Source organism: Egretta garzetta, unplaced genomic scaffold, assembly GCF_000687185.1.
Source record: "Egretta garzetta isolate BGI_Z169 unplaced genomic scaffold, ASM68718v1 scaffold684, whole genome shotgun sequence".
Classification (NCBI taxonomy): Eukaryota; Metazoa; Chordata; class Aves; order Pelecaniformes; family Ardeidae; genus Egretta; species Egretta garzetta.
In genome coordinates, this window is record NW_009259420.1 from 558,546 (window position 1) to 571,117 (window position 12,572).

The following is a 12,572-nucleotide window of genomic DNA, read 5'->3' on the forward strand; positions in this document are numbered from 1 at the left end:
AAGATTAACTTTTAATGTGGTGTTCTCTCATGTCACTGGCTGCCCCCTTTCTCTTGCTGTAAAGGAAAGGGTAGATTTACCGAATTAAGCATTTTTAAAGCACTGGCACCTTGTTATAGCCTTTATCTTATCGGCTGTATCTCAAAGCTAAGTAGCTCTCATCTTTGTATTCTCATTTCAGAGTCTGCCTGCCTCTGACAGCCTCCCTTTGCTGGAGATTTTCCTATCATCTTTGAGACAGGAGGATCACCAAGCGCTGCATGCAGTTTGGCGGTGTTCCATTTACATAAATAATGCCGCTCACTGCGGTATTTTCACTTACTCCCTCGCTCTTTTCTAGTCTCAGTTGCTGTTAGTCTTGCTCTACATCTCACCTGCCTTTTTTTCCTGGCTGGCCCTCATTCTGTTTTCAACCCAGTAATATGAAAAAGTTGTTCAGATGAATTATCTCCACCTGCATTTGATCGAGAAGAATTCCCTCCCTGTTACAGGTTGCTAAATTCCTTACGTAATAAAGTTTCTTTGAAATTCCTACCACTCCTCTCTAAAACTGAAATGATTTTGTGCCATCCCATCAAGATTCTAGCTCAGAGACCCAGGACTGCCAAAAGTTCTTTCAAAGGAAAAAAAAAATAAAATTCCCATTTCTATTCCCCATTCAATCCTTCATAATTCTTTACAGGCTACAGTGACTTTTCTCTTGATGGCTTTCTAAATGCTCAGGGACATATTTTTAAACATAAAGTATGCAAGAGTAACCTGAATCCAGTCTGTGTTTAGCCAAGCGTCAAATACCGGTGAAGTTCACTGTCAGATGAAAATCTGAAAGTTTTAGGCATGGCTACAGCCCGATGAAAATAATAATGGTTTTGCTCCATTTTATGTAACCCACTGAGAGATCACATTACCCAGAGGACTAGACATTCTGCACTCCCCCCCCCCAAAATGTACTTCATAAGTGACATGAAAAAAATGTGGAGAATAAGTATAATTAACTCTGGCAAGTCACCTTCTTTCATTTCACTCTACCGAAGGCCAAACCTTCCTACTGAAAGCAGACAGAACTAATACCAATCTCTCCTACGTGTTCAACAGACAAATCAGTAAGTAACCCCATTTCCCCTCTGAAAGCAATACTAACATGACAACAGGAGTGCCGAGTTACATGAAAGTAAATTTGCCCTTTTTTGTCTGAGGCCAGCACTGGCCCATTGCTTTTTTTAGCACAGGTTACTCTTTCCACTAAATGTACATTTTCATTTCCATCTTGCAGGCTTCTATTTAGTATTTTTAGGTTCTGCGTCTGCAGTTGTTTGTTTGGGTTTTTTCTATTTGGCTCTTCTGTCACATACTGAGGCCCTCATCTGAATTGAATCAGCTTGGACATCACCGAACACTGATCAAAAGCAGTTAAAGTAACCTTAAACTGAAGTCCGCACTGGTCTGAATCTACCAGAAAAGATGTTCCTTTCTTTCTGATGCAAGAAAACTTGCAATTCCTACGATACTGCACTGACTTTGGCATACTGCACAGCACACTACGGTATTTATAACGTCAATAAAATGTCACAGGGCTACAATATTTAGCTGGTTGTTGCTAAGGTTTTGCGTTCTACTTTGTTTAGTAATCTGATCCCTCCCCTACTCTTTTAATTAAGTAGCAACTTTGTAGAGCAAATGACTGGATCTCCCCAGCAATAGTTGCTGGAAGTGATTAAACTGATGACAAATGTGGAAAGATTGTTCGTCCTAACAACAGTGAGTTAATCCCGCGTCAGGGACAAACGGGGTATAGTTAAGCCGACGAGAGCAAACTAAGTGTTGAGTTTTTGCAAAGAAATTAAAGACATTACTGGTTTTCTACCTTTGTCCAGTACCCGGAACGCTGTAACTGTTAAGGGGTCTCACTGTTTCAGGCAAATCTGCAACCTAATATAGCAAGCTGAATACCAACCTCGTTATATAAATCACTGAATTCTTCAACCACATCTTTCGGGATCCTTTGCCCGTTGTTGGTAAGATGATAAGCCACCCCATTCTTGGAGTAAAGACTGATCCGTCCAACACTTCTCTCGCTATCAGTAGTTTCTTCGAGTAAGCCATTGTCTTCTGCTAGATGATAGACTGGGTTTCCATGTGAACCATGAATCCACGTAGCTCCCAGTTCAAAAGTGGCGTGCCCTGCGGGGGAGTAAACAAAGCAAACTGGTTATTGAAGCCCCTTTTCCTGAAAGCTTGTCACACTCAACCCTAAATAAAATGTACATGTGCAAAAGCAGAACAATTGCCCAAGGACAACGCATGTTTGAACATCACTTAAGTGAGCTGTCGCTGTTAGACAAGGGCAATGCCAGTGTTCTTCAAACCAGTCCTTCGGGATACAAGTTTAGGTAGTGCTAGAAGGATGGGGTATTTCCAGTAAAGATCCATCACAACGACACACCTCTGATACTTAAGGAGAAATTCAGAATCTTCTAGGTTCCCAGTTCTTATCATGGCTGTTGCTAGCTGCTCTAGCCTTGCTACTTGGCCTTTCTAAATCATCTTCTCTAAACCTGCACTTAACAACATGATCAGACTGCAGAAGATGTACTGCTCGTGTGCCAGCATAAGCCATGTACTAGTGAAGGGGGTGTGGGAAGGAAAAGAGCTGTAAGAAGCCAGACTGCACTACTGCAAAAAGGACATATAAGGATACTTACATAAGTATTATAGTCGGAGGGAAAGAAAAGAGTACCTAAAGACTTCAAATATCCACTGTATTCAAGAGGAGGGGATGGATACCCAGACACAGGAAGAAAAGCATCTACGGCAGGGAGATGCAGGAAAATTTGGATTGCCCTGGGATAGCAACATTGGCCTGCATACTGAACCTTGTCCTGCGATTAAAAATGCATGTTCTTTACAAACACACCTCAGATTAACTGCAATACAAAAATGCATTTCCATTCCCCAAATGAGCAAATAGGTTATATTTTATTATTTATGCCTCTGCAAATTTAAATCAGGTTCTTTAAAAAGATGCACTGTCGGGTTAAACCCCAAACACATTTAGCCTTCACCACCTAAACTCTCTGCTTGCAAAACACAAAGAGTTTGGTCAGCCCCACTCTCTCCCTTCCTTACAACTAACAGGGTTTGTACCAGGGCTCTGACCCCACTAAGCCAGTGCTGCCATGACCGGGCTGATAGCATAGGGAGATGTTCAGCAGCTGAAAGGAGGTGCTAAAAATAAGCTTGGGTCATGTCCCCCACCTACATTTTTACAGATTCTTCGAAGTCCAAAGCTAAGTGTTTTAAAGTCTGAGAAAGCTGTGTTCTCCCAGCAGGCCAGCCAACACCAGACCGTGCAGCTCGCTCCGCAGAGGCGTGTGAATGCCTGATTAAGTGGGATAGTTAATAGGATCCTGCTCGATGAAGAAAGGATGGTGCAGGTACCAGTCATCATATACTATTTAACATGTAAATGTATGCTCAGACAGAAAGACACTGCAGCACTGTGCTACAACGCAGTCAACTTTAACGGGTGAGAGCTCCAAGAAACGCTGCTCTCCAGCTGAGACGCTGCCTCCAAGGGAAGCTCCACATATCTTGTTTTTCAAGCACCTCATCATTAAGGAGCATGCTGATTGCCCTTCAAAATATGCATTATGGGACTCAAGAGCACAAGATTTCTACGTGTACCTAAAACAAAGCGTGTGCTTTGGAGTGTGCAGCATCAAGTCACCAAGGTGTGAATATTTAAGGTGCCACAAACTCCAATACACTCCCAAAGCACACAGCCTAGAGGAAATGACTGCTGTACATCGGCAGCCAGAGGTACAAAGCTCATAAATGTTGCATGTGGCAGTCACCTTGTTAATGCAATCCTCCTAACAAACCGCCTATGGATAGCCCTGATTTACAGGGCCCCTGATCTTTGAAAAAAAAAAAAAAAATATGCCAGCAGATCCCACTGTATTGATGCTTGGTAATGATTACGATGTGTCCCAAGTCCTCCTGTTTTCAGTGGCTGTGCGGAATATAATCAAATTCCAACAAATTAAAAATAGTCAGTCCTGCCTGTAATACTTAGAAACTCTGTGTCATCACTACCAAGCAGATAAGCCAGCTGTTACCTAGTGTAAGTCACATGATCAAGTATTTTAAAGTGTAAAATTAAATAATTCCTTTTTAAACAGAGATAGCTAATTCACTTTCAGGGCCTTAGAAGATTTTAGTTTCAATATTAATCTACTTCAAATGAATCATCCAATACAACAAAAAATAGAAAAAAAATCTGCTTCCTATTCTGTGAATGTCATTACTGAGACACAAGCAGCAGCCACAACAGGCCTATACACAATATACCATACCAGCAGTTTTCCAAAGGGACGCACAGACTGCCTATCAAGCCTTCTGAATACGCACGGGAACTTTCACATTTCCCTTCGCAGCCCTGACTATTTCTTGCGCATCCTGTTGCGAAATATCTGCAGTGGATAAGGTGTTACAGATCATGTACAAGAAACACACTTACAATCCACAAACACGCAAACCCTCTGCCTCACCTGTGCTAGAAATGATGAACCAAACCTCTGAAAATCCAAATTATTCCCCTGTGCTGAGTAGCAACATACTCTGTGCAGCTGAGGGAAAACACTGTCCCCTGCAAGACACAGCACGGCTCAGTGAAGAGTGGAAGTATCGGGATATAACCCCGAGAAGGTGCCACCGCAGCTCTGCTGAAGATTTAAAAAGGATCTTTAGTCAAGTGTGCAGACAGGGGAGTGGCCAGAGAAGTTTAACATTTAAATGCCACTTAGACAAGCAGATCAAAACAGTTGTATGTTGAAGACCCAGAAGAACCACTTCTGTAACAGGTTTTTTGTAAGCTTCAGCCAAGTTCTGGGAAATGAACAGGTCTTGCACGCCCCAGGCGCAATCTTGCTGCTCCAGGCAGTACGTAAGAAGAAAACACAGCCCAGGACCATGCTGCCCCTTTTGCCCTCGTATCAGGGAATAAGGAGGTTCTGAGTACGTGCTGCTTCTGAAGATATCACCACCCAACAGAGCTCCAAAATTATTTGGCTAGTGGGCATGTGAATCTGCAAAGCGCACACAGGGCCAGAACACGGACCCACCTGGGAAAGAACTGCAGTCCGTGCCCCCACAGTGTAACTTGGACAGCTTGCAGAAGATAAGAAAAGCCAGATAGTTTGTAGTTTTAAGAAAGGTATTAAAAGATCAAGGCTTTGGATTCCAGTCCTCTGCTCTGCAAATAACAGTTGCACCTACAAACTGCAAGATCTCCACCAAACTGAAAAGCCTGCTTTCCTCTCATGCTAGTTAAGAAGTGTTAATGAACAGGAGGTAGAGTCCCAGCAAAGGCAACGATAGGAGTAACCGGTGAAGGTGTCTAAAGGTGAGAGAACTGGTCTCAATGCTAGTACAACAAAGCTATTTCGCAGGTGCACTGACAAAATGATATATTCCTCCCTGAAGATTTCAGGTCTTTACCGCTTCCCTCCTCTCACAGACACGATCCAGGATATTTTTAATACAGGGCATTGTGAGTAAAGGACACACTTCCCATTCTAACCTCTATGCCAAGTCTCAGCAGAATGCAAAGTGCCCTATTCAAACCCTGGAGATTTGATTTTTCCGACTGCCTTTTCATTCATTTCCCCCCTGAAAGTTCATAGGACACTGCTGTTTATTTACTGTGGTGAGTTTATCGAGTAAAACATAGTAAGTGATGTAAGCACCTGGCAAATAAAAAGAAAGGAGGGCAGCAAGAGGCCAGAGTTAATAGATACAGAGAGTGGGATCAGAAACAGAACTAGTTTGAAATCAGGAAGGCCATTCAGTAAGAGGGAAGAGCTTTTTGCCTCCTGTGGAGAAGAGACAGGCAGTGCCCTTCTAGATACCAGGGAAAGTTGCGTTGACGACTGCGCTGCAGAGGGCAATGCTTGTCCCAGTAGTTTTGAACTTAAGAGATTTTACAGGTCCTTCCAATTGACACGGGATTCAAATATCCGGTGTCTGCACCTTTATTACACACTGGGAAAGGAAGCCGCAGAGGTAGGAAAGCTGCAAAGCAGGATGAAAGGATACATTGAAGAGGTTTTTCCAGCAGCCTGATTCACAGTGGGTAGTGCCCTACACAGTAAATTAGTTCGAGGGAAATGAATGGGGTTATTTGTGAAACAGAATAGCTTGGAGCCTGCCCCTCTGCAAGTGATGTAAGTCACTGAGAAATGGCCGTTCACAAGCCAGGAGATTTACTGACTGCTCCTAGTCAAGAGTCAAGCTCGAAAACGTCGGTGGAAACTGTCTCAATCCAGTTACTTAATCACAGGATGCTTCTCACAGACTTGTTACAAATGAAAGCGATCACCGAGGTCTTTACTTTACAGAAACATGGGTTTGGAGCAGCCCTCCCTCGGAAAAGATGCCCAAGATAGCTCAGCTTCACCCACCCAACCTGAAAGGAGCCCAAGGATTTATGTTCCTGACAACATCACACCTCAAACAACCTTTTGCAGGTGCACGTTGACTGAAAAAGCACGTTTCCAAGGTCAAATTAACCGAACGCCAACACAAAGCCTTGCTAGCAGAATAAAGCAAGCCCAACACATTCCTCCCCAAATGCTGCTCTTACCAAGTTTCACACTTTGCACGCGGCCTCCAATTCGGTCAGTCGCCTCAAGGATAGTTACATCCGTGAAACCGCTTTCCAAGAGCGCTTTCGCTGCTGACAGCCCTGCAAGCCCAGCACCGATAACTACTATTCGAGGCTGTCGTTTTCTCCGTAGGCCACTACTAAGAGGATCATCCGTGCTGTCTGCAGATATTTCACAACTTTGCATGCCGTCCAAGCTCTCTTTCTAAGGAACCTGTGGAAAAAGCAAACAAGCGTGTTCAGGGAACTCGGCTCAAACTTATCTTCTGCAGTTAAAAATCCTAAGGAAGTCTATAAAAAAAGAAAAAAAAAAAAAAAAAAAGACCAGCAGGAAAGAAAGAAAGAAAACTGTAAACTACGCCCAGCCTTCAAAATGGGATGCATAGTAAGGATAACTGAGGTCAAATTGGGATGCAACAACTTTTTGGCCTGGAGCACCAGTACTGGAAACTCCCGAAATCTCCACCCTCTTGTACCATGCGGACTATTTCTGGAGATGTCAAAGGATTTTCAAACTCCCATCTCTTTATATAACCTCCCAAAGTGGCAATTTTGTGGTAAAGACTCTAAAAAAAAAAGAAAAAGAAAACCACATGCCCAGTGCCGACAAGGTCCACAACACGGCGATGAAGCTTCACTTTGCCTCTGTGGCAACCGCAAAGCATAACCTTCAGATCATGTAACTACAGGAGTAGGTAAAGAGGATTTGGCTCAAAGGACGGAGATCAGATATCAAACCAATCATTACAGAACTGGTACAGACGGAAAAATGTTTCAACTGATGAAAGCCAACAAGGGCCCGTTCAAAAATTCACAGCCACACGATGCAGCCCTCGGAGCCAACGCTGTCCTGCCACATCAGGATCAGGAGCAGTCTTTGATGAAGAGAGGTTCAAACCCACGCCAGTCCTGACTAGTCCAATTCTACCTCCACCTATCCAAGGTATCCAACTGCTCCTCCAAGCAGTACCCTATTTTAATTTGCAGACTCCTAGCAGCCATCTTTTTAACTGTGGATATCCTTAGTTCTTGGGTCCCATCACTTTATTTTAGTATACGGCCCGAGTCCATGGTTAAGGTTAAACCTTGATCAGGTATCACCAATGTAGGATGTCTTTATACACAAATGCCAATGTCTAGTCATCTGGTTCTGGGTAGGTTCATACCTGCCCTTAAGAGCACGAAGGAACAGGCTACAGAGACCCATACTCCACCAGGCCCAAGAAGACACACAGCCCAGGGTTCATCGGCCCATGAATCAGCTGGTGCCCAATGATTTGGATAAAACACATGATTCCTAGCCTTACTGCCTTCCCTACCCAATGCTTACTGAGTGCAGAGAAATCCAAGGAGCTGGTATGCTGCCGCTACCCGTTGCCAAGCTGCTGCTTGCACCTCCTGAGCTCTTCCCCAATGCACCCAACACTTGGCCCGTGCCAAAGACTCCTGTTTCTCTCTTGCATCACCAGAAGACTCAAACCTTTGTGCTTAAAATACCACTGTGCTATTGCAGTATATATGATCATGAGTACTAATGAAGTACAAAGTGATAGCGGCTTCATTTGGAGAACCCACATGTTGACCAAGCATCTCCTGCTCCCTGTAACAGAGCTGACACCAGGCTGCAGTCAGCAGTGATTTAAGCAGTGGTATAAACTGGAAAGTGGTCCAAGCTCCGACTGGATCTCTTGACAACTATTTTGAAAATGTTTCGTTTCAACTGGAACAACTTCAGCTCAATCATTGGGCTCACCTGCAAGAGAGATCAGCCTGTAACAAACCCTGCTTGTGCCAGTACAGCTTGTTCCAACTGCCACCGAGCAACGGAACAGGTGACATTGAGCCAGCTCTGGCTGCAGCCACGCTAAAAACTTCTACCTGCGATTACATCAATCATCTCACCGCTTTCATCTCCTGACCAACAGATCTCAGCTAGCAGATATTTCTCAGAGGCAGCCAGGCATTGGTGTTGGAAGAGTTATTTCCAAGCTGAAATCAAACATGTCAAGTGTCCGATGCTTTCTAGTCCATGGTGAAAGAGTCACGAATCGTGGTGATTTGACAAGTGGAAAAGCTGCAAGCAGCCAAAATCAGGCACTGGACTTACTTCTGAGCAAGCTGGATTCAAAAGCAGTACAACAGTTTGAAGACGTAGCAGTGAACGATTTCATAGAATCACAGAATCATTTAGGTTGGAAGAAACCTTTAAGATGACCAAGTCCAACTGTTATCCTAACCCTGCCATCCCACCACTAAACCCTGTCCCTAAGCACCTCGTCTGCCCAGCTTTTAAATACCCCCAGGGATGGGGACTCGACCCCTTCCCCAGGCAGCCCCCTCCAGTGCCTGACAGCCCTTTCAGGGAAGAAATTTTTCATAGTACCCAACCTAAACCTCCCCTGGTGCCACTTGAGGTTGTTTCCTCTTGTTCTATCACCCGTTACCAGGGAGGAGAGACCAACACCCACCTGGCTACAACCTCCTTTCATTCTTCCCTGTTCCATGAGAAACAGTAAAGATCTGGAGCAGGCAGCAGGGAGGAGGATGCAAAGCTCCTTCCCTACCACAGCTGGTGAGATGGGTCAAGTTTCCAGTTGCAGACACCTTAGGACTTGTCTCTACTTGGCTTCAGTCCTGATTCATTCCTCTTGTGGACTTTCCTCATCTGGGACAGTAATGTATTGTTCTTTTTTATCTTAATCCACTCTGAAAGTGGATTTTCAGAATGGGTTAAGATAAACAAGAACATGGCACTCCAGGTATGGAGGGCCTCTCTTGGGAGTTAGCTGGGAAACACTCCATGATGTGTAGGTTTAAACCTCACTGGTCAGAGGCTGATATGAAAGACAAGACCACTCCTCAGACTCACACAAATACACACCATAAACAGAGACGAGGGACAACATTCTATTTAAAAATCCAACCAAAAAAAGGAAGCATCACTTTTCTCTATTTACCAGCAGGACAATGGGAATGAGCTGGGCTTCCTACCAAGAAATGTTTTCTCTGCCATCTTCTCCTGAGATTGCCACAGTAATGAGACATCTTTTCTGCCATCTACATCCTATAAAAATTGAAGTGGTTTAGCTCAGTTAAGTACAACTTTCCTAATCCTGGCCTCAGTGAACTCATGTGAATTCTTCACATGAGAGCTTCAAGAAAATGTTTTCCCCTCCTGTTTCACCATTTTAATACTGGATTAGGTGACCTGTCTAGACAGATGAGAAAATAACAGGGTATTTTGTGTGTACAGAATCCTGATTTAGAAACCACCCTTAATTAGCCTACAGCCTTTACCGTATGATTGGCAGGGGAAGGCAATTAAAATTTAGCAAGACCTTGGGCTTTCCAACCAGGATACATGCTCCACTATGCAATGAAGACGATATAAACATATGAATCCCCACTACACTATATTTCAGGATCAGTTATACACTCTGTTAGGCTCATAAGAAAGACAAGCACGTAAACCACAGTCTATTCTGTGCAATGCTCTACCTTCAGTATTTGCCAAGCCACCAGGCAGGGCTTGAGCCAGTGAATATTACTCAGTCCCCTGACACAAAGATAGTTTGGCTTTTTACTTTTTCTTGATTGCCAAAAAGGATTGTTTCTTTTTTCCTTTTTTTTTTTTTTTTTTTTTTTAAATCACAGGGTAAGAAGTGTGTTAGCTGCCCCACTGTGAATCTCTCAGAGGCTGCAATTTTACTTTGTGTCCACCTAAGAGCACAGGTAGTAGTAAATCATAGCTTGACTAACAGTAAAATTCCCCCTGCTTTGTCTTGCTTACAGCTCTCCTGTGAGATAGCCAACAGGCACCACAACAAAATAAAACTTTAAAAAAATTCAAATACACATCTTCCTTCTGTCTTAAGAATAAAGCTTTGATCCTCTGTTGTGCATCTCTCTCACTCGTGATATTTAATCACTCCTCCTTCCAGACCTGCCCCCTCTTCTCAGCCTCTATCGCCATTCTGCCCTTGCCTCCCTAGGTGCCACTACGTTTCATTCATCCCTGCTCACTACTATCCATTTTCTTCATTCAAAAAAATACCTTAAAAAAAAAAAAATCCCTAAAAACACCCCCCAAAAAACCCCCGAGCTCAACTGCTGTTTCCCAGCAGGCAAATCTTTGCCAAAATATATTTTCTAAGATGGGCATCATTCTACCAACCCAGAATCATGGGTTTCCATTCCTGGCATTTGTACCCTTCAATCCTATGAACTCCCCATCCCTTCATCTCTGCTGATCTTAGTTCTGCACCCAGCTCACTGCCTGCTCCCAGGGAAATGACTCTTTCCATCTGCACGGAGGAGCCATGTTAGCTTTCAGCAGGCCCTCGCACCAGAGCTATTCTAGCAATAACTCAGAAATAATTCTGAACAGATTCTTGTGTTTCATCCTTTTAATAAAGATATATTCTGGATATATTCCCTTTAACACATATTTAAGTTACAATGGCCCCACAGACTATGGCAACCTAGAAATAGCATGAATGCACATGTCACGCCAGCCTTCTCTGCTGCAATAAAGTTCACTGGTACATCCACTTCATGATTTTTTTTTTTCCTCATTTTGCCAGTAAAACCTTGCAGGTCACAAGGAAGAACCCAGAGAATTAAGGCAGTTCACAACTGCCCTCCTAATTACAATAGTCTCTGATCAGGCTATTCTTCTAGGACCCTTAAGAGAAAGGTCACCAAAGGCTCCGACAATTTAAAAATACAAAACCAAAATAAACAAAAACATTTCTCAAGGAAATCTGCTATTCTTAGCTCATACAAATACTCTGGTGGTAGTACTGTCCTGGCTGTGATAATACAAAGACTTAAGCAAGGCAACGTACTGAAAACAAGGCTTGCATGCTTAAAGGCTTGTCTGGTGGTTGGCTGGGCATTTTTTTTTGATTTGCTGGGGTTTTTTCTTGCCACCAGGAATGGTTAGTATTAAAAAAAGTGACCTTCCCATCCCTTCAGACTTCATATCACACAGCAGGTTGTCTTATACCCATGAGCTCTAGCTGTGAGCTCCAGCTGTGAGCTCCGGGCACACCACAGGCCACAGTCATGGTCATCCCAGGTGGAACTCATCTCACCCCATTTCATCATTTGGGTGTCCAACTTGCATCCGCTGTCTGACGCCTTTCAGGTGATGGAGAGGAGGAGTAATCCATCCCACTCATCTTTGGCGTACCTATCTTAGGACAGACAAGGTGAAAAGAAGCTTACAGACCAGTTTAAAGCAATCACCTAACCTTTCCGAGTCCTCTTACAGCAGCATTTTAGCTAGGATCAGGAGTTTGCTTTGGAGTGACCTCAACACCTCCACCTACCATGCTTTCATTCATGCTGTGCAGTGATACTGAAGCAGCCAAACGGCTTCACTCCTTGCGGATGAAACTAATCTAGAAGATGCACTCCAGGAGAGCCAAAAATGCATCCCAGCCTCTAAGAGGCATTCATGGGGTGAGAGTACAGCAAGTCCAAGCTGAAGCCTCCAGGGACACACACTCGCAGACACGGGGACCTCAGCACTGGCTCTTTCACTCAACACATCACCTCATACTACCGTGACATACTTACTGATCTAGAAATAGGTTTTGATAGAGAAAATGAGGTTGAGAGGAACTGCACCTCCAGAAGAGGCAGCCAGTGGCTACACTTCCACATGCTCTCCTGAGACTCCTGCACGAGGACCCGGCTTGCTTTCCTAACCACGCTATTTGCCTGAATTTTTTAGTCCTTCTGTAGAGTGTTGAATTGACAGTCTTCACATTAACAAGTGTAACAGCCAGTCTGGAGGGTGAGAAATGCATCGTCAACACAGACAAATTCCCTGCTGAGCGCACAGACCAAGCAGCTCCAGCATAAACCGACCAAAATTTACCAGAATCGTTTATTCCCTCTA

The 12,572-nt window shown here is 43.9% G+C and overlaps 1 protein-coding gene across 1 annotated transcript in view; it reads right to left on the reverse strand.

The window, feature by feature from the left end:
* SMOX (spermine oxidase) overlaps positions 1-12,572 on the reverse strand; it is a 51,613-nt gene that overhangs the window by 21,654 nt on the left and 17,387 nt on the right. Inside the window, exons 2-3 of the mRNA XM_009636894.2 lie at positions 6,644-6,878; positions 1,955-2,181 (exon numbers count right to left, since the gene is read on the reverse strand). Coding sequence (XP_009635189.1) covers positions 1,955-2,181; positions 6,644-6,851 — 435 coding nt within the window. The 5' untranslated portion in view covers positions 6,852-6,878. The remainder of the gene's footprint in view (positions 1-1,954; positions 2,182-6,643; positions 6,879-12,572) is intronic.